The 27,265-nt window shown below is 38.1% G+C and overlaps 1 protein-coding gene across 2 annotated transcripts in view; it reads left to right on the forward strand.

Moving 5' to 3' along the window:
- Positions 1 to 27,265, forward strand: part of WDR47 (WD repeat domain 47) — a 54,284-nt gene that overhangs the window by 18,155 nt on the left and 8,864 nt on the right. Inside the window, exons 4-10 of one of the 2 annotated variants that reach the window (XM_080915937.1) lie at positions 2,487 to 2,571; positions 7,213 to 8,015; positions 11,623 to 11,749; positions 12,895 to 13,073; positions 16,198 to 16,455; positions 18,963 to 19,038; positions 23,509 to 23,666. In XM_080915937.1, the coding sequence (XP_080772063.1) occupies positions 2,487 to 2,571; positions 7,213 to 8,015; positions 11,623 to 11,749; positions 12,895 to 13,073; positions 16,198 to 16,455; positions 18,963 to 19,038; positions 23,509 to 23,666 (1,686 nt within the window). The remainder of the gene's footprint in view (positions 1 to 2,486; positions 2,572 to 7,212; positions 8,016 to 11,622; positions 11,750 to 12,894; positions 13,074 to 16,197; positions 16,456 to 18,962; positions 19,039 to 23,508; positions 23,667 to 27,265) is intronic. The other variant, XM_080915938.1, reaches the window with a different exon arrangement.

Raw genomic sequence — 27,265 nt, forward strand, 5'->3', positions numbered from 1 at the left:
CATTGCTTGCAAAGAGACATCATGACCAAGACAACTCTTATAAGGACAACATTTAATTGGGGCTGGCTTACAGGTTCTGAGGTTCAGTCCATTATTGCCATGGCAGGAAGCATGTGCTGGCAGACATGGTGCTGGAGTTGCTGAGAGTTCTACATCTTCATCGAAAGTATTTTTCTTCTGAGATATAATATGAAATTGAATTTTGTCATCAGCACTGAGGACTGCGTTTGTTTAGTTTTTTTGTTTGTGGTTCTAGGGTTTGAACACAGGGGCTGGTGCATGCTTAACAAATGCTCTTGGGTAAACTATATCTGTAAGACCCTGCTCCCCTCTTTTCTTTTCTCTTGAGACAGGGTCTCATTAGTCTCAGACTGGCCTCAAACTTGATACTAGAGCATGACCTTGATTCTCCTACCTCCACCTCCTGGATATTTGGGTTTATATAGGTGTGTATCACCAGACACAGTTAGTGAAGTGTTGGGGTTTGAACCCAGGACTTTGTACATGCTGGGCACACACTGCATCAACTGACCTACCCAATCCTGATACCCCCAACCTGAAAAAAAATTTGTTCAGAGACAATGTCTTCCTCTGTAGCTCAGAATGGACTGGACTTGTAATCTTCTGGCTTCCATATTCCAAATACCGGGGTTACAGTATTTGCTACCACACCTTAGTCTTTTTAAAGGCACATTTACTCTTTGTTGGATTTTTTTTTGAATATTCACTTATTTTTCTACAATAATGATAAAAATGGAATTTTAAATTTCAGATAGCATACATTTCAATTTTTTTATTAGGCATGATGGTATATACTGGTAATCCTGGAGGCCGAGGCAGGAAGATCATGAGTTGGAGGTTTCCTGTGTTGAATAAGGAGTTTCCTATCAACCTGTGTTTACATCGTGCCTAATTCAAAAAGGTTTTGTCTTGTATAATTTTTTTTGTGATACCCTTTTTTTTGGTTGTTGTTGTGTCTTGTGTGTGTGTGTGTGTCCCTGTATGTATATATATATCCCTGTGTGTGTGTCCTGCTCCCAAGATAGGGTTTCTTTGGGTAGTCCTGGCAATCCTGGAACTCAGTCTGTAGACCATGTGGGCCTTGAACTCAGAGATCTGTCTGCTTTTGTTTCCCTAGTGCTAGGAATAAAGGTAGGTGGCACCACTGCCCTGCCTTTCAGAGGAACTTACCTGTTCAAATGAACTTACCTGTTCATTTCCTGTGGTATTTTCCTCTATGTTTTTGAACTTAAATAGTTGTTTATTGCTAGTGTATTGTTTCTGAGTTTGAGTCCTGGTGATACCAGGTTCAGATTTTAATGATTATCTTTTGTCCTAACTTTAAGTCACTTTTAAAAAGTACTCATTTTTATATAAAGTATTCTCTGCTGCAAAGATTTTTTTTAAGCCCAAATGTTAGGGACAGAAACAGTACTAGGCAAGTGCTATCTATACACCTGAGCTATATTCCCAGTTTGTAAATTTATCTTTGAGGATATGCATTCTGTCAATCCTGTGAAATGTTTTAAGATGTTTATTTTTATTATTTTAAATTATGTATATGTGTGGGTTTGTCTATGTGTGGACATGTGCATGTGATAACAGGTGCCTAAAGATACCAGGAGAGTGGAATCCCCTGGAGGTGGAGTTTGAGTTGGCTGTGAGCTGCTCTATGTGGGTACTGGGGACTGAACTTGGGCCTTCTGCTAGAGCAGCAAGCATTCTTTACTATGGAGCTGTGTTTCCTAAAAGTATTGACTTTTATTTAAGAAAGTAGTTAACTGTTTATTCCAAAATACAAATTTTGTTTTTTTCTGGCAGATTGTAGTGAAATTTTTTTCTTGGTTCTTTTACCTTTTTTCTGTTGTTTTCTTAGTGTCCCTCAGCATTTCCCTTTTATCTTAACCATTTTGGGAATAGCCATATGTTTGGATCTCTTGAATTTATACAGTACATTTTAGTGCATCTCTTACAGTGGTTTCCTTTTTTTCCTTCTTTTCTTATTCCCCCCCCTCCTTTTTTGTGTTTTGGTTTTTTGTTTGTTTGTTTCTTCACCCATTTTCTGTCTGTTCTAAGCAGTATCTTGTTTTTATTTTCAGTTATGCTCATGCATGTGTGCATGTGGGCATATGTGCATATGAGGCCAGAAGAGGGTGTTGGATCATCAGGTGTGGTAGCAAGCACCTTAATCTGAGGCCCCGTCTTGCTGGCCCAGTTTGATCAAAATGGCAGGAGCAGTACTCTAGCCCAGTGACAGAATGTGTAGAGTCCTGGGTTTAGCCTAGCAACCCTGCATGGAACAGGCCTGTACTTCAGAAGCTTCGGTTCCTTCTCTAGATGTTGGTTTTGTTATCATTCTTGCCATGTAGCTCAGGTTGGCTCATGGTTATCCTTATCTAACCTCCTGAGTCTAGATTTACAGATGTATGTTTCCGTGTCTGGTATCATTCAACTTTTTAATCATTTTAATGTTTTCTCTTTCACAGGTTTCGTTATATTATCCTGAAGCAGAAGTTTCTAGAAGCTTTGTGTGTTAACAATGCAATGTCTGCTGAAGATGAGCCCCAGCATGTAAGATTTTTATTCCTGAAGGTTTGCGCCCTAGTCTTGTTTTCAGCTATTTTATTTACTAAGTCAGAAGATTATTATCACAGGTTTCCCAAGGTTTTGTGAGCTGTGTTGAGGCAAGATCTGCAGTTTTGCAGACTTAGGACTTTTAATCTGTAATCCTTCTAAAATTAATCTCTGATTAAACCAAAGTACTATGTGAGTACTCCAAAGGTAAACATTTTCCTTTAAGGTAAGTTAGACCAGGGCCTGTTAAACTTTTTCCTCTTTTGATTCTTTTTTACCCTAGAAAAATTTATATGACCCAGGATTTATTGGTATTCAAATAAAGAATTTGGTGATCAGAAATCTAAGGAATTTTATTTTAAAATGTTATACATATTGTTTTTTCATTCTATTTATTAAAGATTTAAGCAAATTTACATGCTAATGAGATAGATATGTATATTTAATTAATATTTATGTATATCCATTTATTTGTGTGTGTATTTGTATGTGTGTATGTGTGTCTGTACATGGAATCCAGAGTGTCCTTATAGGCTGTCCTCAGTTACTATCTACCTTGTTCCCTTGAGGCAAGGTCTGGTAAGGTTTTTTGTTGTTGTTGTTGTTGTGTGTTTTGTTTTTAAGCAAGGCTGGCAGCCAACAAGCCCCAGTGATCCTGTGTCCACCTACTTCCCACTGGGGTTATAGGCACATACGAACCATGCTTGGGTGCTAGAATCTTGGTCTTCTCACAAGCAGAGCCAATGTTCTTAACAGATGAATCCTCTCTCTAGCATCAGCCTCTATATATTTATTGAAATTAAAAAAATTTGTATGTGTGTATGATTTGTATGTGTGTGTGTTAGAGACAGAGAGGGAGAGAGAATATGTATGCATGCTATGGTATGTGTATAGAGTACCATCTCGGGGTCTGTCCTCACTTTCTAGCTTGTTGAGACAAAGTTTCTCTGTTGTTTGCTTCTGTATATGCCACACTAGCTGGTCTGTGAGCTTCCTGAGATTCTTCTGTGTCCACTTCCCATCTTTCTGTACCATCACTGGAATTATGAACATGTTGCAAACCTTTTGTGTGTTCTGGGGCTTCAGTGGGTTCTAGGAATTGGAACCTAATTTACTCAGTACTTTACTTACTGAGTCACCTCTCATGTCACTCTCTTCTCTTTTAAAAAATGGGTTTTTGAGTTTGGTTCCTAACATCTACATGATGGTTCATGACCATCCGTAACTCTGGTTCCAGGTAATTCAACACTATCTTCTGGCCTCCTAGGGTACTGGGTACACATGGTCACATATATGTATGCAGGCAAAACACTCCTGTACCTAAAAGAAAGACAAGGTGGGGAAAAAGACAGGCTTTCATGCAGCCTGGGTTGGCTTTCAGCTGGCTTATAACAGTATTATTATAACCTTCCTGCCTCTACCTCCTGATGCTTGCTCATTGCCATATAAAGGTGTTGCAGTAAATAAAAAAATGCTGTAACCTTTTATCCTGCACTAGTGCTGGCACCATTAGGGCCACATGGCACTGCGGGGTATCTTTGTCTCAGCAGCTTCACGCTGCTCCCAAGTACTCTCAGACCTAGTGGTCTACTGGTCTGCTGGCTGCCCTCTTCCAGCTCTCTCTGTGTCAGCCTGGAACTTTGCTCTCATTCCTCACAGCCCTGTAAAATCATGACCCAATAGTCAATAATTTATCTATCATATTTATATGTTAAATTCTCAACCCACAATTCATCCACACAATAAACTTACAAGTTGACAAAGATATAAATCACCCATGTAGATAAGACAGATTGACCTATAGAAACCCTTAGAAGTAATCATATCTACCCATCACCAGTTAAGACCACCTGGATCTAGAACCTCCTCATCCTCTCCCACCTTACCAAAACCTTGTCCCCGTCCCATTCTCTACTGTCTTGACCTAACTAGTGCTGGCCCTCACCTGCATATAGACATCAACCTACATAAAGGAGTAAATATTGGCTAAATATTTTATATTACAGGATATGCAAATCTTAAAACTCAGTTTTGGATCATTTTTTAAAATTTTATTGTTTATTTATTTTATGGGGGGTATATCACATACTTCACGGTAAAAGTATGTGGTGGTTGGCAGAAAGCTTCCAGGAATTGGTTCTCTCCTGCCATCTAGATCCCAGGGAATCAATCAAACTGAGGTCCACAGTGTTGATGGCAGGCAACTCTTTCCTCTCAGCTATCTTGCCAGCCCTTGGTCAATATTTTGATTTTAAAATTGTTACTAGTGATAATACATTGCATAAATACATAATACAAAATGGCAGACATATGCTTAGGACTAATTTTGAAATCATTGGAGAGCTGGAGAGATGGCTCAGTGGTTAAGAGCACTGACTGCTCTTCTAGAGGTCCTGAGTTCAAATCCCAGCAACCACATGGTGGCTCACAACCATCTGTGATGAGATCTGATGCCCTCTTCTGGTGTGTCTGAAGACAGCCACAGTGTACTCATATATAATAAATAAATAAATCTTTAAAAAAGAAAAAGAAATCATTGGAAATTTTGTTTTAATCTCAAACCAGAATTAATCAAAAGTTTTAAAATAAAACTCAAGTAAGCAATTCAACATAAACTTTGAATTGCATTTTTTGAATCAGAGTTGAAAAAGCTATTCTAAAATAGATTTAACCACCAAGGATTAGAACAGTGGTTCTCAACATTTATTTGTTTATTTGTGCGTCCCCCCTCTCTCACACACCCCTTCCCACATACACACACGTTGCCATTCATAAGTGTAGTGATCAGAGGACAATTTGAATCAGTTTTCCCCTTCCACCATGTGATCCTGGGGATTAAACTCAGTGTTGTCAGGTTCAGTAGCACATACCTTACCCACTGAGCCATCATCTTGCTGGCCCAGTTCTAGTCTTTATGCCTGTGCAGCAAATGCTTTTATCCACTGAGCCCTACCCACAACAGATGAATTATGGGGAATTCAGAGCATAGCAAAACGAATAATAGTGTTGTAGTAAATATTAAAAATTTAAAAATTGGTTTATCTCTTTATCGGCCCTGAGGTCTCACTTCTCTGGCCTGACCTCTGGCGCCCAGTCTGAGCCACCTCCATGGCCCAACTTGTCCGTACAACTCCCTTCCCTGGTGGTTTTCTACCACCTGTTCTCTGCCTCTGTCCCAGGATGTTCCTCTTCCCCCAAATCTCACATAAATACAACTCTACAGCCCGATAGCTTTTATTCAGGTTTATATATTCAACTCTCAATCCACAAACCCTCTACACAACAAGATTACATCAAATAGACAAAGATGCAAACTACCCTTCTATATGAGATATAAGACCTATAAAATCTTTAATGTTCATAGCTTTTTAAAGCCAATCAATTTCACCTGGGTCTAACTGGTCCTTGGGAACCAACCTGTTTGCCACTACCTGCGTCCTCTGACCTCTCTTCACTGCCCTGCCCAGTCACCAGCTTTCCTTTATTTTACTAATTAAAATGGGAAGGTTCAGATGAAGTCACCTCTAAAGTGACTGGGACACCCTTCTTGGGGAAGTGGAATTAACATTAAAATACAAACAGCTTCAGGACAATCTACATAATAGAATGGCATTCCCCACCCCTACCCCACCCCAACCCCCCCATGAAGAAATTTTTACCAGATGATGTCACAAGTAGAAAAAACAATGAAACAAGTTTTAAAAACTGTACTTATTTTGAGTTTGTCATTAATTGATTCAGTCTGTATCCCTGTTGCTCCCATGTATAAGATGGACCCATATACTTAAGTTCTATCAGCTGTGTCCGGACTTCTGACATTGGAGCATGATATTGTCATCTACAGTGCTTACACTCAAGAACTACACAACTGAACTGGGGAAAAAACCCCACCTAATATTTTCAGTATGTTTACATATTTGGGTTGGGCCATACTCATAGCTAACTTGGGGCACATTTAACTCTCAGGCCACAGGTTGGACTTGCCCTCTGGGTATCTGACAATGTTAGAATACACTCTGTTGTCAGTCAACTCATCTAAGCTTCTTTCTGCTTTCTACTGGTTTTATATTGTTTTGTATAACTGTTTCCTGTTGTGAATTTTGCATTTTATCCCTATCTTCCTTAGAATTTATTCTAAGTCAAGTTGAGACTAAAAAAATGACTCTTTTGCTTTTGAGCTAAACCAAATAAACAAGTTTTTAAAACAAACTATTGTCATCCTTCAGTTTTCACTTTCCTTGAGCTGTGTGTTCAGGCTCTCAACTCTGATTCATTCCGATATTCATTAGACTGAGGAGCTCAAGTTCAATACCAGCTTGAGCTACATAGAGACAGACCCTGTATCTAACCACACTAACAAAATGGAAGGAAATGAAAGAACAAACATTTTCAAGGAATTTTAAGTCTGAATTGAATTAGAATGCTATTTTTGTAGGTAAAATTTTAATTTGGTAATTAACCAATTTTTCCATTTGTAAGTTGTGAAAACATCACCAGTTAACAATTATTTCGCACTGTACAAATTATGTGTGCATTCTCAGGCACCAACACTATCTGTTGTGCTCTAACTTTCATACTCCATTTAAGGCGATCATTTATTTGCCTTGCACCGCTTTATAGTCATCTTTTGCTTTTCAGTTGGAATTTACCATGCAGGAAGCTGTCCAGTGTCTACATGCTCTCGAGGAATATTGCCCTTCTAAAGATGATTACAGCAAGCTCTGTCTGCTCCTCACCCTGCCTCGTCTGACTAATCATGCTGAATTTAAAGACTGGAATCCCAGCACTGCACGGGTTCACTGCTTTGAAGAGGTCTGTGTCATGGTCGCAGAGTTCATCCCTGCCGACAGGAAGCTGAGTGAGGCTGGTTTTAAAGCAAGTAACAACCGCTTATTCCAGCTCGTAATGAAGGGCCTACTTTATGAATGCTGCGTAGAATTTTGTCAGAGTAAAGCAACTGGTGAAGAAATTACAGAAAGTGAAGTTCTTCTTGGCATCGATCTCTTATGTGGCAACGGTTGTGATGATTTAGATCTAAGTTTATTGTCTTGGCTTCAGAATCTCCCTTCTTCCGTCTTTTCTTGTGCATTTGAACAGAAAATGCTTAATATTCATGTTGATAAACTTCTGAAGCCTACAAAAGCTGCATATGCTGATCTGTTGACTCCTCTTATCAGCAAACTGTCTCCCTACCCCTCATCTCCAATGAGAAGACCTCAGTCAGCTGATGCCTATATGACTCGCTCTCTCAATCCTGCTTTGGATGGCCTCACATGTGGGTTAACCAGTCATGATAAGAGGATCTCAGATCTCGGGAACAAAACTTCTCCAATGTCACACTCCTTTGCTAATTTCCACTACCCAGGGGTACAGAACCTCAGCAGAAGTCTCATGCTTGAGAATACAGAGTGTCACAGCATCTATGAAGAATCTCCTGAGCGGTAAGCATTTTCTCCTAAAAATTAGGACATTGCCAAGTAATCTGTAGTGTGTGAATGCAAATGCTCTTAGTGTTCAGTACTTTGTAGTTTTAAGAATTTTAAGTTTATTTTTAGAATTAGCTTATAAAGCAATGGGTTTTATAATGGTGCGCATTTTTATACATATGTGTTATTACTTTTTTTTGATTTATCTCCTTCACTGTGCTCCCCCATGCTCCTGCCTACTTCTGACCAGATATCCTTCTTTCTCAATGTTTCATGCACATGTGTTCTGTTTTTCTTCTTTCTCCCCTTCTATAAGTACCGTTCTTCCCTGTCATAATCCTGTTTTTAGCGTGATGACCTATACATATAGCATACACAAAAATAATTCTAAATATAAGTCCTCTATAGGGAAAATGTAGTTTGTCTTTCTGAGTTTGGCTTATTACTTTTTTTTTTTTTTTTTTTTTTTTTTCCTTCAAGACAGGGTTCCTCTATATGGTCTTGGATGTTCTGGAGCTTACTCTGTAGATCAGGCTGACCTTGAACTCATAAAGACCAGCCTGCCTCTGCCTTCCAAGTACTGGGATTAAAGGCATGCACTACCACTGCCCAGCAAGTTTGGTTCATTTCATTTAACATAAATCATTTCTAGGTGCATCAATTTTCCTGTGGATTTCATGATTTCATTTTTCTTTATGGCTGATTATAATCCTGTTGTGTACTCTGACCTGCCAGGCTAGATGTGCCCACTGGTACACTAATGGCAAGACTGTTTTGGCTGCTTTCAGACTGAAGTTCCTTTCCATTGAAGGGAATGCATGTCTGGGACTGAGCCTGTGGCTGGGGAGGTCATAGGCCCTCGTGGAGAACATATTGCAGGTGTTTTGCTAAGTGAACATCTAGTCAAAGTGCCTTCTAAATATTTGTAGTTATACTCACAGAACAGTGCTGCTCAGAAAAGTTTCTTTTAGTAGAGGTTTAAAGTTAATGTAGAGACTCTCAAATGGTTAAAGTACTGAGAATAAATGGTTGTCAAGTGCTTAGTCTTAAAAGGAACATTTGCACCTGCTTCAAAGCCCAGGAAACATCACCAGAGGTGTGTGGGGGTTGTTGAGTGTCAGAGGATAGCGTGGAATGCCGTGAAACACTGTTGTCTGGAAGTGGCATGGTTCCCAGTCACCAGCTCACAGCAGTCCTGACTGGCCGTACAAAAGGAAAACAAGATGTGAGAGTAGAAGGAAGTCATCAAGAGAGGGAAAGAGAGAAGAGAGGCAGTGGGCTGCAAATGATAACAGACATTCTATAGTTTTACACTATCAGAAGTAAATGCAAGTGATCAAAAGCATTTTTATAATATATAAGAATAAATAAGATGTCCATGAAGCATCCCACTGTGTGTGTGTCCTACGTTTTCTTTATCCGTTTGTTGGTAGTCATCTAGGTTTGTTCCATTTTCTCACCTGTGAATTGCACAGTTGTTTAGAAATGGCTGTGCACGTCTCTTGGATGTGTTGGCTTGCAGCCTTTGGGTGCATCCTCATGAGAGTGGTATGTCTGGGCTGATGTCCATAGAGGCTGCACAGGTTTATATTCCCACTGAGCATGGGTTCCTCTTTCTCCATGCCATGCCAACTCTAGGTATCTACTGTGTGTTCTCCTGTTAATGTTCTAACTGCTTGTGAGGTGGAATTTCAAAGTAGATTTTATTTTTATTTTCCTGATAACTAAGGATGTTGGAAATTTTGTATACTATTTATTGGCTCTTTGTATTTCTTGTTTTGAGAACCATCTGTTCCATTCAGTCATTAGCTCATTTATTGATTTGGTGGGTTTTTCTCTTTGGTGTTCAATTTCTGTAGCTCTTTGTCTATGCTAAGTATTATTTGACGTATGGTTGCCAGAGCTTTTCCAAGGCATATGTTCTGTGGAAGCCTTTTAATTTCATGTGATATTGTTCTCTTAGCTCCTTGGATTATTTTCTGTGCTTTTGGAATCCTTTCAGAAAGTCTCTGCTTTTGTATATGGTTCTGTGTGGGCAGAGTTATCAAAGTTGTTAGTAACTCACAGCAGTCTGATACAGAAGGTTGCACACATACTTAGGTAGTCAGAAGGACAAGCTCATAAGTAAAGGGTGCTGTTGGGACAGTGACTGTCTAACTTTGCCTTCCTGCTCCCTATATCCTTATATACTCTGCCAGGAGAGGTGAGTACTTTACAACTAAATTTCTTAAAGTGGAATGTCATTAAATTCTGCAGTTGTCTCCATGGTGTTTTTTAGCAATCAGTAAATCCGAGTAAATGTTTGGTATTCACCATCAGATAACCACCTCCTCCTTCTCCTCCTTCTTCTTCTTCCTATTATTATTATTATTATTATTATTATTATTATTATTATTATTATTATTATTATTATTATTATTATTATTATTACAAGGTGTGTAGCTGTGGCTGGCCTGGAGCTCACTGTGTGAACCAGGCTGCCCTTAAACTCATAGACTAACCTGTCTCTGCCCCTTAAGCACTGGGATTAGAGGTCTGCATCATCACACCTGGTCACTTATAACACTTTTGAGATTTATGAAAAGCAGAAGTTGTTAGTATTTTTTAAAAAATATTAGGAATAACTTGAAAAAAACCTCACTGATTATGCCATTAAAAAATTCATTTATTAAAAACATGGGAAGATAGGCCAGACATGGTAGTACACATCTTTGATCCCAGCACTTGAGAGTCAGAGGCAGGTGTATCTCTTGAATTCAAGGCCAGTCTGGTCTACATAGTGAGTTTCAGGGCAGCCAGAGCTATATTGAGAAACACTGTCTCAAAAAATTAAAAATAGGGCTGGAGAGATGGCTCAGTGGTTAAGAGCACTGACTGTTCTTCCAGAGGTCCTAAGTTCAAATCTCAGCAACCCCATGGTGGCTCACAACCATCTGTAATGAGATCTGATGCCCTCTTCTGGTGTGTCTGAAGACAGCTATGATGTATTTATGTGTAATAAATCTTTATTAAAAATTAAAAATAAATAAAAATAATCTTGAATAATTAAAGTAGAAAAATTATGTTTTACCTTTATCTTTAGTATAAATAAGCCAAATAAAGTTTCTTAATAAAATTTAAAAAGTCTTAAAACTCTGTAGAAATATATGAGAAGGAAAAATAAATATTTGAATAACAGTCACAATTCATATTGTGTAAAGAGACCATGGGTATTAAATCTTCCAGCCTATTTAGTTTGTAGATGATTCAGGGCCACAAAGAATAGAAATGGGTTTCCTGAAAACACAGACTACTGACATTAGATTAGAGATCCTGCTTCCTGAGTAAATGTGTGTTCTACCTGGGCATGGCAGTACATGCCTGCAGCTGCAGTGTGAGAGGCTGAGGATCTCTTGAGCTAGGGAGTTTGATAACACAAAGCAAGGGCCTGTTGCAAAAGCAAACACCTCCTCTCTAAGCATGTTCTATATTTTGAAACTTTTTTCTGTAGTTAAGGAAAAGAATAATGACATCTTTTTTAATAATTGATAAACACTAAATTCATATTTATTTCTAATGCAAGAAAAATTCTTTTAAATGTATTTTTTTCACTCCTGTCTGTTTTTTTCTACTTTTTTGAAAGAAGTGATACACCTGTTGAGGCCCAGCAGCCTGTGAACGCTGAACCCATGTGCCAGGGTTCAGGGTTAGAAAAAGAGCCTGCAAATGGAGCACAGAACCCAGTTCCACCTAAACAAGAAAAAAATGAGGTAATAATTATTGAGTGTCATGTGCTTCAAAGTTATACTCTTTGTAAAAATTAATAGAATTGGATAAAATTTAAAAGACTTTTAACATTTTGGAGTAGTACTAAGATTTTAGATATTCTTATTGACTTGTTTTCTGGCTTCTCCCCAAACAATTTATAGAACGTTTAGTTGTCATCAAGTATTTTATAACTTTGAAGTGGAGGAATTTATGAAAAAACTACGATGCCATATTGGCATTGCATGACTTAAATAATTGAATTTTCATTAAATGTGGCTAATTTTCATTTTATATACTGTATATTTTACTTATTGTACTTAATAAACAAAACATTTTAAATACATAATATAGAGCAATACTTTTATCTAAACCTAAGGTTCTATTTTATGTTTCTGACAGGAAGTTGTATTATGACAGAAATGTGATTGTTCCTTTTTTAAAAACAAATAATTATTGGTGTGTGTGTGTGAGTGAGTGTGTGTGTGGGGTGTATGCAAGTGCACATGCCACAGTATGTGTGTAGGTCAGAGGAGAATTTGTGGGAGAAAGTTCTCTCCAGAATCAAGCTTAGGTTGTTAGGCTTACATGGGTGGTACCTTTATCCACTTGCCTGTCTATCCAGCCCTAAACAGTGTGTCAGTGGATGAATGGGAAATGCTGGGAGTGATGATGAATTTAAAATTAACTCTTACTCATGAAAGCATACTTTGAGCCCAGTTTTTAGGCAAATATGTTTCTGTGTATAGAAATGTATTTTATGCTCAGTATTAAATATGTTTGATATGGTTAATATTTTTACTAAATAGTAATACAGTCTTTAAAAAGGTATCTAATTTAAGCAATGCCAAATTTATGGTTATCTACCTGCAGATCCCCTGTCCTTGTGCTCATTATTACTGTCAGATTGCATGGCTGCTTTGGGCTAGTCAGGAACAGACAGTAACCAGTCACTGAGTCCCTTACAGAGCAAGGCAAAGGGCCAGTAATTGGTGACAATTAAGACATTGATGCTATGTTATTTTCTGTAGAGCAATGTGATTTTTAAATTGTTCTAATTGCAACTTTATTCAGCATTTATAGATGACATTGAAAAAACATCAGTAATGGTCTGTTCACCAATATGTATTGTTTTCTTAATATTTTTAAGCTTCGAGACTCCACTGAACAATTTCAGGAATATTATAGGCAAAGATTGCGCTACCAGCAGCATCTAGAACAGAAGGAGCAACAACGGCAGATTTACCAGCAGATGTTACTCGAAGGAGGTGTGAACCAAGAGGACGGTCCTGATCAGCAGCAGAATCTTACTGAACAATTCCTTAATAGGTTTGTTGTCTGCCTCTGTAAACAAGAGATTTGTTTAAAGCCTTTCAGAGTGCACAGTGAAGGCTAGGGCTGGAGAGGTGGCTCAAGATATCATATGATGCTTCTTAGAGAAGATCCAGGTTCAGTTCATATCCACATGGTAGTGCAGAAAGCTCCCAGCCACCTATAACTCCTCTTCTGGCTTCTGTGGGCACCAATTAGACATGTGGTGCACATATGTACATGTAGGGAAATATTCATGCATGTGAAATAAATCTTTTAAAAACATGCAGTAACTGCTACTTTTCATGTAGTTTGAAACTTTTGGGATTTTAGAAATGTTTTTTGTAATGTCGAATTGCATAATGTCTTTCAGTTACAAAACCTAGTCTTTCTTCCCTGAGTCACTAACTACAGCTGCAATGTGGTGGCTCAGCTCACAGGCTGGAAGTTTGTGGGCTACCTGGGTCCCATTTTTACCCAAGGTAGATGAGGATATAGGAGAAGTTACTTTGTTTCTTTTCTTTTTAAATTCTAACATTTTATGTGCTAGGGTTTTGTCTCTGTGCCTGTCTGTATACCAGAGCATGACTAGTGGTCACAGAGGTTGGAAGAAGTCATTGGATCCTCTGGAACTGGAGCTATATACCATATAGCTTGTTGTGATACCATATAGGGGCTGGGAGTTGAACTCAGGCCCTCGGGAAGAACAGTGAGTGCTCTTAACTGCTGAGCCATCTCTCCAGCTCTCTACGTAGTTTCTGTTTGCTCATCCACTTTCCCTGGGTGCTATAAGAGTAAATGAGTTCATGTGCTTAAAGTAGTACCTGGCATGCTGTGAGCACATACCATAGTTGTAATTTATGGTCATAGTATCAGTGATTAAACCTTCAGATTCAGCCAGGCATAGTGACAAGTATTTGTGGGTTTGAAAGGCTATTGTGGGTCTAGCTGTTTGAAAGGCTAAGGTGGAATATTTATTTGAGCCAAGGAGTTAAAGTTGGAATAGATTGGCCAACAAAATGAGACTATCTTTTTTAAAAAATTGCAATCTGTAGATTCTTTTAGATCCAGGATATTAAAACAATTCCTTCTCAGCATTTCTTCTTAAACCATTAACTATATTATCTTCAATGATTAAATATTTATGTTTGTATATGTGTATGTATGTATGTTTTTTAAAATTAAGAAACCAGAATATATGTATTTAAATGATCAGAGGTTGTTGGAAGATTGTAGGTTTATATCTAATATGTATGAATTTGTATTAGACCAGTTTTGGTAACTTTAGCTGTTGGTTAGCATAATTATGGCTAGGCTACAATGATGGCTCTCAGTTCTTCATGTTCACTGATGTTAGAAGTAATATACTTGACTTTCTGAGTGTTGTATACATTATTCAAGCCTGAAATTGATCCTGTCATCAAATTTTTACACAGGGAATGTTTGTGATGATGATCTCACAATCTAAATAATCCTCTGAATATTCACATTGGGGAATATTTTCTTTGTCTTTTTAATGCATTTCTATTATTCATTTATTTTAAACATTTTTTATGTGTATGAATGCTTTGCCACATGCATGTGTATATATGTGTACCATATACATGCCTGGTGCCCAAGGTTAGACGAGGGCATAGGATCTCTTGGATCTAAAGTTTAAATACTTGAGAGCTGTTATGTCGGTGCTGGGAACTGAACCTGGGTCCTCTGGAAGAACAGTCAGTGCTATTAACTGTTGAGCTAGCTACCTCTCTAGCCCCTGGGGGTGTTTTCTTCCCATCCTGGCTCAAGCTACTGCCTGTCAGAATGATCCTAATCTGATGAATTGCCACTTGTTGGTTTAGAATATCTTCTCCATGTCTCCCAGAAGTCATGCTTGCTATTTGACTTTCCAAAGAAGATACCCTGCTGTGAATTAGAAGATAGAGTATCAAAAGGATCTGTGGTCCCCAGTGGTTGAAATGTACTCCCTTAGAAATAGATTATTTAGGAGTATTCGTCCTTTAAACATAGGCAGAAATAGAAAGAAAATAATTTAATTTCATTTTGGAGCATTTGTTGTTGTTGTTAAGTGTTTGCTTTTTGTAGTTTTAGTTTTTTGAGATAGGATCTGGCCTGTAACCCTGGTTGGCCTAGAACTTGCTATGTAGACCAGACTAACATTAAATTTACAGCAGTCTGTTTTTGTCTTCTAACTGCTAGAATCATAGGCTTGCACCACAACGCTTGGCTAGAGTGGACTTCAGATGAGCCTTAGCCTTGCAAGTAATGGATGATTATAGGCATTTGTTAGTATGCTTATGGTTAGTGAAGGGAAAGGAGAGAGCACAATGAACTCTCAGACTTCAGTAGTCATACCTATTGTTAGTCTTCTTTTATGTTGATTCTTAGCTGAAGGTGATCCTGGGTCAGTGCTGGACCTAAGTAGTTTTTGATGGTCTCACTGTAGGCTAGGCTGGTCTTACCCTTCTGCCTTAGCACACTCATGAGGGGATTACAGATATACACCATCAAGGCATCCTAGATCTAAGAGAGCCTGGTACCATCTTCTTTATGTCTTTCATAAACCTGAGCTTCCAAAGAGTCAGGCTATGCAGATGGAAGGATTGGTTAGACAGAAATATTGAGGGCTCATTTTTTAGTATGTTATCTCTCCAGTTCCTCATCAGAGTCTAGCAAACAATAAAGGGTGAGTGAATGAATCCAGATCTGAATAATAGGGTTTCACTTGACATTTGAAGTCTACTCTGATCCACGTCTTGTCAGCATGTTGACAGGACATTCCTAGAGATAAATGAAATTAAGACAGCTTATTTTGTTACAGGAAAATTTGGTACCTTGATATTATTATTGACAGTATTTGGAAATCATGATATATATTTTTTTAATTCGAAGCATTACATGTGCTAAGCACCAGGCACCAAGCCCATCTTCTTTACAATGTGGTACTGTGGGGAAATTTGGATTATCTTTTTTTAGTATCTTGGTTGTGTCTTCAGTTGATGGTGAGCATTTTTTATAAAAATATTCCCTTAATTATATATTTTCTCAAGTTTGACTTTCCAAGCTTTTAGCCTTGGTTATATTATGAATGTTCTAAACTACATTTAAAAAATACTACTTGTGTTGTTTGCTTCTATAGGTCTATTCAAAAGCTTGGCGAATTAAATATTGGAATGGACACTCTTGGTAATGAGGTGCCAGTGCTTAACCAACAATGCATCGGGAGCAAAAACAATGGATCAAATAATTCCTCTGTGACTAGTTTTAGTACACCACCCCAAGATTCCAGTCAGAGGTTAATACATGATACTTCTAATATCCACACAAGCACTCCTCGTAATCCTGGATCAACAAATCACATCCCTTTTCTTGAAGAATCACCTTGTGGAAGCCAGAAGTAAGTACTTTACTATAAAACCTGAAATACTAACTTTTTATGTAGTGATAGGAACTTCAGCTTTGCTTTGGAGCCTCACAGAAGTGGGGGCCTCTCCCAATTTCTCGCTGACCTGCCTTCATTTGTTTTCATCTCTTTATATTCATCTTTTCTGTCTGGTGGGTTTTTGTTTGTTTGTTTGTTTTTTGTTGTTTTTTTTTCCTCACCAACACCAGGGCAGTTGTGTTTGTATAAACTATCTTACTGAGTCTTTAGTGTTAGACTTTATCTAGATTTTCACCCCTGTGCCTTTGACATGCAGCAGATATTTTTACAGACTTTTAGGGGACAAGAGAGTGTTTTACAACATGTTAGAGCGATTTATAGGAAGTCATTTTTGGCAACTGTGAAAAACATTATAGCAGCTAGAAACTTTGCATATTCATGTTTTCACTGGTTAGAACATTTTTATCTTCCTGTCACTAGTAAACAGGTTAGTTTGTGCAGTGATAAGAATCAGGGGCTATTTTCTTGCATTACCATAAAATACTTCTCAGGTGTGGTTAATTTAGAATATGTATAATTTCCTTTTGACACCTGTGTATTTGTAGGAATTAACCTAGTAATTAATCTCAAATTCTACTTTTGTAACTAGGATACTGGATCCCAGACTGTTACACAAATGTCTATGAGTAGAGACAGGAGCTAAATCATTTTTTTAATTGGATATTTTATTTATTTACATTTCAGATGTTGTTTCCCCTCTGCAAACCCTCCCCTGCCTCACCATGCTTCTGTGACAGTGCTCCCACAACCACCTACCCACTCTCACCTCACTACCCTAGAATTCCTCTACACTGGGGGCATCAAGCCTTCATAGGGCCAAGCGCCTCCCCTCCCACTGATGCCAGATAAAGCCCCTTCGGATGAGTTAAACCTTAAAGTTACACTTTATTCAGAACGCCTGTGATCTGAGAAGATGGCAAGTTAATACCCTGACCTCCACGTGCACAGCACTGCACACACCCATGCATGTACACACACAAATAAGTGTAAAAAGCAAAGTTGTCTTACTATGTTAAAATGCATCCAAGAATTTGTTGTCTTTTTTCTCTCTGGGACATGACTCCAGCATCATTCTTGCATTTATTTACTGGCTTTAAGTTATTTTAAAAACCAACAACAAAAAAACAGGCCTAGAAAATTCTGGGTCTTTCCTCATCTTCCTTGGATCTTCTTTTCCTGTGTTGGATCACTGTAGGATCTCATGTTGTTCTTGGAAAAGGGATGTGTATTAGAAATAGTTTCTCAGACCCTGTATATTTGCCCATGTTTGCTATGTTTCACAGTGTTGGTATAGATTTGGGATGGTAACCATTTCTCAGTATTTAAAGCCTTGCAACATGATATTCTAGTTTCAGAGCTCTTATGAGAAAATCCAGAGTCATTTTGATTCTTGATCGTTTGTGTAAGGCCTGTTGCTTTTTCCACTCAAGTTTTTAGGGTTATTTTTCTTTTCTGATGTTCTATAATTTCATTCTCTCAAATCCTCCATGGGCCTTCTAAAACTAGAAACTTAATTTTCAGGAAGTTAGGAGAAGTGTTTAGTGATTTCCTCACCTCTATTTTCTATTTTTTTCTCCTGATGTGATGTTTTAAGTGTTCACATTTTTAAAAATATTATTTTATGTATGTGAGTATACTGTTGCTGTCTTCAGACACACCAGAAGAGGGCATCAGATCCCATTACAAATGGTTGTGAGCCTCCATGTGGCTGCTAGGTATTTAACTTAGGACCTCTGAAAGAGCAGTCAGTGCTCTTAACCCCAGAGCCATCTCTCCAGGCCAGTGTTCCCATTTTCTAAAAATTTACTTTTAAAAAGCACCCCCCTCCCCCAGATTAAATCCTCTTGTCTGTAAAGAGTGTAATCATGGTTTTAGATTTGGGGCTTTGTTCTGTGAAGTGCTGCTCTTTCCTCACATCCTTTGGTGTCTTCCTTTTATGAGGAGGGCTTTTGCTTCTTTGTGTGTTTGGAAGCCTCTGGCTCTCTGTAACTCCTGAGGAGGTTTCTTAAGTTACTAGAAAATAGCTGCACATGCTGGGGGCTGATCTGTCCTTGGCAGTACAAAGCACAGGTTAACGGGTACACTGTTCTAGGAAGGGATGGATGTCAGTTTCAGTTATGTTTTTCTCAAGGCCAGAAATTTTCCTAAAGAGCACTTTCTAGGCTTGTGCTTGACAGGATTAATAGGCATTGCAGACAGGAATGTGGGATAAGCAGAAGAAAGGCTCTTGATCCTTCCTATACAGTGTAGAGACTTGACCCTTTTTCTCACCTTCTCTCTACAACTCTTCTTGGTATCATCAAATCCAAAGCCCCTAAGTGTCTCCATATAATAGCTTTGAACTGAATTATTGAAGATCGTTTGCTAAGAGAAAAAAAAAAAAATAAAGATTGAAAGGTTAAGTTAACTTAGTTTCTATTTGGAGTTTTGAGTAAACTTTATTTGAATTTCTATTCCCATAGCTCATCAGGACATTCTGTCATTAAGCCATCACCTGGAGATTCATCAGGGAATCTATCAAGGTCAAAAGGGGAAGAGGTAATGTTTTTGAGAAGTTTTGATGTGTGTGTTTTGCAAGAAAAAAAATTTTTGTGTGAGACAGGGTCTAACTGTGTAGCTCTGGCCGACATGGAACCTGGCCTCAAACCTACAGAGATCAGGCTGCCTCTGCCTCTGCCCCAACAGTAGGATTAAAGGTGTGCCACTACCACCCTGCTGCAGAAATTCTTACATCAAAGAAAACTATAGAAATGGTCATTGCTGATCTCAAAATAGTTGGATAGATCTCATAGAACTACATGTAAGAATGATTATAGAAAGACAATTTTGGCAACCGTGAAAAACATTATAGCAGTTAAAGACTGCATATTCATGTTTTCACTGGTTAGAACATTTTTATCTTCCTGTCACTAGTAAACAGGTTAGTTTCTGCAGTGATAAGAGTCAGGGGGTATTTTCTTGCATTACCATAAAATACTTCTCAGGTGTGGTTAATTTAGAATATGTATAATTTTCTTTTGACAACTGTGTAGTTGTGGGAATTAGCCTTGTAATTTACCTTTGAAAACACATTTTGGGATCAGTCTGGATAGCTGGGTCATTGGGGACCAGTGCTCACCACCAAATCTGATAAACTCAGTCCTCAGGACCCACAGGGTACAAATAAAGAGCTGACTGCCAGATGCTGTCTTCTGATTTATTGTGTATGCACCCCCCACAAATAATTAGTTAAATGATAATACATTTATAGATATTCATATTAGTGACTAGTGATGGCCTTGATTTTTTTTTTTTTTAAGATTTATTTATTACGAATGGTTGTAAACCACCATGTGGTTTCTGGGAATTGAACTCAGGACCTCTGGAAGAGCAGCCAGTGCTCTCAACCGCTGAGCCATCGCTCCAGCCTAACCTTGAATTTTTAGGTTGATACTGTGCTACTCTTTGAACTTTAGAGTGGCTTTGTTGAGAGATATTGGCATTTCTACTGGGCCTTTCATCTCAATATATTGTGTGCACTGGAATCAGATTTTTTTCTTTCTAGAATATTCTATCGTTTTCTACAGCTCAAAATTTGACATCATAAATAAAGGTATGCTTTCAGATGTCTGTAGAGGTTAAACAGGAAACAAATGAATAGTGTCTGACATTTTCATGATAAGTACTCAGGAATATTTGTTCCTTGTATAAAGAAATGCAAAGTACTGGTGTTTTCAGTTTCCCAGGAAAAGCTAGTACCTGCATTTTTATATACAGTCTCCTATTAAGCAAATGGCTATAATTTAAAAAAATTAAAACATTGCAGTACAAATAAAACCAACTTTATGTTACTTGTGCTATTAAGAAAAACAACAACCTCTTAGTGTTAGTGTTCAGAAGGGTGTTTAATCAAGCATCCATTGCTCTCCTTTTTCTCTTATCTCCTCTATACTATTTATGTGTCTCTTTCTTATACATGGATTTAGAGCTCATATGAATAACAATTCAGTTAGGTAAGAAAAATGCATATTAAGTATATATTGTATACACATATATCTATACACACATATACACACACATAGCTTCCCTAAGGAGGGCCTGTGGTTGGCATGCATAAAAGCTTGAGCAGTAAGAGGGGGAGCCCCTGCACTGGTCATTGGGGTTCTCCTGTGTTTGTGTATTTGACACGGATCTTTCCCAAGGACAAGGATACGTTAAGGTGTCAGCCATGCTGTCTGGAGAGCCCTGTTCCAACCAGGCAGTCCTGCTTGAGCTAGCAGTGCTGTTGTACAGGACACCAGGAGCAATAGCGTTGGAAGTCCTTGTGTAGAATCGCAACTCACTTCTCTGGGAGAGTGTGTGGACAGAGTCTGACAGACACTTTAAGAAAATGACATATTTAAGAAACTCAAGTATTTTTATTAAAATCACTTTCATAACTTTAAAAGGCCATTCTACAATTTTAATGTGAAATACTGAAATACTAATTGTCATAACCTGTCTGATTTTAACTGTTAAGTGTATCAAATTAATAATAGCCTTTTTTATTTCTTCTTTTCTTCCCAAAAGAGCAGTCTGTGTTGCTCACTGTCATCTAGAACTACTTCTCCTGCCTCAGTTTCAACTAGCGGCCAATGAATTTCCTATTAGAACACAAATGAAGCCCTGTTGTTTTTGTTAGAACTATGTATATGAGTTCTGCCCTGAAAGTTAAAGCAACCTTAATATGGGAATATACATTCTTATGTTATTTTTTTTGAGATGTATTTATTTATTTTATATATTTGAGTACACTGTTGCTCTCTTTAGGCACACCAGAAGAGGGTATCAGATCCCATTGCAAATGGTTGTGAGCCACTATGTGGTTGCTGGGAATTGAACTCAGGAACTCTGGAAGAGTAGTTAGTGCTCTTAACTGCTGAGCCATCTCTCCAGTCCATGTTATAATTATTTTAATTTTAGTCTTTATTAATGTGCATGGATGTTTTGCCTGCATGTATATATGTGCACCATGTGTGTGCCAGGCCCACAGAGCCCAATAGAGGAACTGGATTTATAAATGTTGATTGGAATTGAACTGAGGCTCTCTGGGAGAGCAGCCAGTGCTCTTAACTGTTGAGCCAGAATCTCTCTAGACTCCCTTTAAAAAAAATTTTTTTTAAAAGATGTAGTTGTGTGCAGGAGAGATGGCTCAGCAGTTAAGAGCACTGGCTGCTCTTCCAGAGGTCCTGAGTTCAAATCCCAGCACCCACATGGTGACTCACAACCATCTGGAATGGGATCCGATGTCATCTTCCGGTGTGTCTGATGACAGCTACAGTGCACTCGTGTACATAAAATAAATAAATCTTAAAAAAAAAAAAGGGCTGGAGAGATGGCTCAGAGGTTAAGAGCACTGATTACTCTTCCAGAGGTTCTGATTTCAATTCCCAGCAACCACATGGTGGCTCACAACCATCTGTAATGGAATTTGATGCCCTCTTCTGGTGTGTCTGAGGACAGCTACAGTGTACTCATATACATAAAGTAAATAAAATATTTTAAAAAAAGATGTAGTTGTTAGTTTATAAGTGTTATGCATTCAGTATAATCTTATTTCTGTGAGCTGCTGGTGGGGCAGGTAGGTGGTGAAGAGTACCCTGGTTCTCCGTCGAGATAAGTGAAGCCCTGGGAACAATAAGTGAGACAGTAGGAAGCTTCCTAGTCTCCCAAGAATCAGGAATCTTCACACCACCATAAGCACCACACTGCCCCTTGAGGCGTCTGCCATGCTACAAGTCCCTCTTCTGAAGGAGGATGTGACCTGGACCCCAGCCAGATCAGCCACCCCCCAAGTCCCTCCTCTGCAGATAGACGTGATCACATGTCATGTAAACTCTAGGCAGAAGCAGGATCATCTCCAAATATGTAGACAAGGTCTTTCCAAGCCCTCAGGCCCAGCCAATAGGAAGTGCCAGTTGTCAGACTCCAAACCATTTCAAAAACTGTTTATATATGGGGGATTTGCTCAAGAGTAAAGGTGTATAAGAATCATTCTGCTGCTGCCTGAGAGCTTGTGTTTTGTTTTTTTTTTTTAACTTTTTTTTTTAAGATTTGTTTATTTATTTCATGTATGTGAGTACATTGTCATTGTCGTCAGACACACCAGAAGAGGGAATCAGATCTCATTACAGATGGTTGTGAATTCTGGGAATTGAACTCAGGACTTCTGGAAGAGCAGTCAGTGCTCTTAACTGCTGAGCCATCTCTCCAGCCCGAGAGCTTGTGTTTTAAGAGCTGTTAACACCACCGTTTGGGAAAAGATCCCCTCTTCTGAAGCTTCTTGCAGCCTGAGCTGGAGCCTCTCGCTGGCTCTGTTCAGCCTGGCCTGGCGCCTTGTGGCGGTGACCGAAACTCGGGCAAGCCAGACACAGCAGCGGAGACGGCAGAAGTCACTAACATCTCTGACCAGAGATCTGTGTAGGACTTCTGGCCCAAAGTCCCACATTCCCTCAATCTTATTTCTGTCACATTGATATATTCTATCTATAATGTTCTTGTATTTCAGTTAAATGATGCATAGCAAAAATAGTAAGACTCATTATAGATTGAGCATATATATACATATACTTTTTTCTTTTGAGGCAGTACTTCATGTTCTGTGTATGTATATATGTATGTATATTATCACATATATGTCTGGTGTCTGAGGAGGTCAGATGGCATCCCCCCCCGACTTGAGGTGTGTATGATGTTGACTATTGTGTGAATAGGAACTGAACCTAGGTCTTCTACAAGAGCAAAAAAAAAAAAAAAAATCCTAACTTCTGAGCTATCTCTCCAGGCTCCATATTCCGTTTTAATCTGACTTTGGTTTAGTAATGAGTAGCAAAAATTAGTAATATTATGGACTTGCCATTTAAAAGATTATTAGTAGCTACTATGAAATGATCAAACAAGTATAATGTGGTTGAAATTAATTTAAAGTGGGATAAAGGTAACTCAAGCTTGTTTTTTCCATATCATGACTTATATTTGTTCTTTCCATAGGATGACAAGTCAAAAAAGCAATTTGTTTGTATTAACACCCTAGAAGACACACAGGCTGTTAGAGCGGTGGCGTTTCATCCAAGTGGTAGTTTATATGCTGTTGGTTCAAATTCAAAAACTCTGAGAGTGTGTGCTTACCCGGAACAAATAGACACAAGGTGAGAACAGTTCTCCGCACTGTTCTGCAGGGAGCCCTGTCGCTGCCTTTCAAATCGCCATTACTAGTCTTTCTGTTCTTCCTTTCTTCTGTTAATCCTTATTAATCAGTGCCTAGGAAAATATCCGTCATGATTAAATTATCTTATTTCCAAGACATATTTATATCTGTAGAGTTCTTATAGTCCATCTAAATGATGCAAGACAAAAACTAGACTATAGCTCATTACAGACTGAGAAAATACACATTATTTTTCTTTTGAGGCAGCATTTCACTTGTAGCATGGGCTGGCCTTAAGTCCTAGAGTCTTCTGTCTCTTCCTCCTTTGCAGGAACATACCACCATACCCTGAATTGTATTTCCTATAGTTTCAGAGGAGCTTCAGTTAAATTATCATAATTACTGATATTGGTTATTTTTAAACCTATAAGAATTAAAGTTTTATTTGGTTAACTTAACAATGGTTTAGGAAATTATAGGATTTGAAAACGAGATATATGTTCTAGAAGATATGTCACTGTAGTACAACCAATTTAAGCTTATCCCTAGCTAGCTTACAAATAAATGAGACTTAGACTGTGGTTATTTTATTGGGCTTTGACACTGGGTGGTAACCCCTAATTTACTTTTCTAATGGCTGGCCTGGCTGCCTCCTTACCTGTGTTCCCCAAATCCTTGCTGCTTCTCCTGGCCATGCACTTATGGTCCTTCTCTTCATGGAACCTTCTCTTCTCTCTTTGTCATTCTCTGCCTTCTCTTTTTTTTACCCCCACCTCCAGATAACTCTAAAGCCCACCCATTTCTGATCCTTTCAGTAATTGGCTATAGCCATTTTTATTTAATCAATAATTTTAAATTAAGGTACAAGGTTTGCACAACAAAAGCTGGTAAATATGAAAATTGCATTACAGTACATAGCAACAGACCAAACCTTAACATGTCATGGAAATGGCAGTATTTATTATATTATATATTATATATTATATAATACATTATATATATTATATATATCATATATTATATATTAATTATATATATTATAGTTCAGGGCTGGTATAGTATCTGCCTGTGATGCATGACACTAGACTAGGTTCTGTCCCCAGCACAACAAAAAGTAAATTTTTTTGTTTTAGATATAACTTCATAGGAATCTATATAGGAACTTTATGATAATTGGAAAGCTAGGATCTAATTAGCAAGTGTCTTGTAGGAAAGAGAGGTGAAGGCGGGAGTCTAACACCAAAAATAGCCTGATTTCAAAGCATTGCCTCTAAAACACTCTCTGAAGCGGGTTATTGTGCTGTCTGAGGTCTGCCATTAGGAATCATTTTCATGAAGTTCTGACAATACACAAAGGTCTCTTTAAAATAGAAAACAGCTGTCTATCAGAAGTGAGCATGTCTTATACAATGTACATTTTCCTATGAAGGTTCTGTTTTTGTCTTTTTTGTTGTTTATTATTAGAATGTCTGCTATGAGTAAAATAGGGCTAAAGAGATGGCTCAGCAGTTAGAGCAAAGACTTCTCTTCCAGAGGACCTGGATTTGAGTCCCAATATCATGTGATGTCTTATAACCTTCTATAACTCAAAAATCAATATTCTGAGGCACCAGGCACAGGTATGATGCACAGATATACATACAGTCAGAACACTCACACATAAAATAAAAATTTTTCAAAATGAGCCTTATAAAGATTATGGGTTGGCTAGAGAGATGGCTCAGTGGTTAAGAGCACTGACTGCCCTTCAGAGATCCTGAGTTCAATTCCCAGCAACCACATGGTGGCTCACAACCATCTGTGATGAGATCTGATGCCCTCTTCTGGTGTGTCTGAAGATAGCTACAGTGTACTTGTATATAATAAAGAAATCTTTTTTTAAAAAAGATTATGAATACTGGATGTGATGGTGTACACGTTTAATCCCAGCACACTGAGAAGGCAAGGGCAGGTGGATTCTGTGAGTTTGAGGCCAGCCTGGTCTGTAAAGGGAGTTGAAGACTCTGTTACACAGAGAAACTATGTCTTAAAAAACCAGAAAATAAAAAAGATTATGAACTCTTTGGTAAATCTTTGTGGTTAGAGAAATAAAATTCTATTAATATTAGACACAGGGGCTGTTACAACAGTTGCTTTTTATCCAGATGGTAACTTATATACTATTGATTCAAATTTTAAAAAAGTCTGAGAGTATATGCCTATGTAGAAAAAACTTAGTTTTCATACCAAAAGAAAGATGCCCAAGCAAATATGCTATATAAAGCTTTAAAAGTTTTATTAAAAGAATTGTGCAGCATATTTATTATCTTGGCTTTTTTAAGCAAATTTTTTAATGTACTACTTAGTTTGGGAATTTTATACATGTATATAATGTATTTTGGTCATATTCGCTTCTTTCCCCTTGAATTCCTCCTAGGCCTCCCCCAAATATACATCCCACCACCCACCTTGGTACATGTTTTAAAAAGTTGAATACACACTGAATCTACATGAGTATGAAACCATCCACTGGTGCATGGTTAACCTATCAGTCCCCACTCCCAGAGAACTGCCTGTTCTGCAAAGAGCAGTCACCTGCCAATAGCTCCTCAACAAGCTGTGGGCTGTCCCAAGCCGATCTCTCTAGTCCACTGCTGCAGTTCTGACTGGGCTTGCTCTTTTGCAGGTCTAGTGTAGGTAACACAGCGGCTGTGAGTTCATGAATGCAATGGACATGTCACATATAGACGACAGCATTTCACAGCTCTCCTCCCTTTCTGCATTGTCGTGCTGGTTGATGTAGCTGTCTCGTTTATATTTGATGAATTATGCATCTCTGTATTAACTTGCTGCTGACAAAAAAAAAAAAAAAAAAAAAAGCTTTCACCAAAGTTGAAACCCCCCAGATCTATGGGTATCAACATAAATGTTTAGAGGACAGTTTGACAGTGTGACAAGTTAGCAAAACAGCAATAGTGGGTTACCTACCCTCATGGGGCCATGTTCTCCCCTTATCTGGGCTTTTGACTAGGTTAACAGTACCAATTTTTTTTCTTACAACTTTATTTTTTAAAAAACCAGAGATACATGTACAGATTTTTAAAAGCATTTTGGCATAAAACTATATGAATATAATTTTGCCAGTACTTAATTTATTTTAAAGGTTTGATAGTATGCATTGAAATCTTATAAGTTACAATGAGCATAAAGTACATGTAAAACAAGATGTAACCTGGAAATAGTCAAAGTTTTCTTGGTGTGTAAAGATTAAACAATGATTTTTAAACAGTGCCAATTTTTAAAGTATACTTCAAGACTTATAATCCTAATAGAATAGAAGTGATGAAGTTTTTCATAGTATTTTTATTTTATATATATATCATATATATGATAATTAAATAATGATTTTGACCTTTGTCCTGTGAAAGCATTTTTTTTTTAGATTTATTTATTTAATGTATATGAGTACACTATAGCTGTTGTCAGACACACCAGAAGAGGGCATCAGATCCCATTACAGATGGTTGTGAGCCACCATGTGGGTGCTGGGAATTGAACTCAGGACCTCTGGAAGAGCAGTCAGTGCTCTTAACTGCTGAGCCATCTCTCCAGCCCTGAAAG

Source organism: Micromys minutus, assembly GCF_963924665.1.
Source record: "Micromys minutus genome assembly, chromosome: 4".
NCBI classification, from domain to species: domain Eukaryota; kingdom Metazoa; phylum Chordata; class Mammalia; order Rodentia; family Muridae; genus Micromys; species Micromys minutus.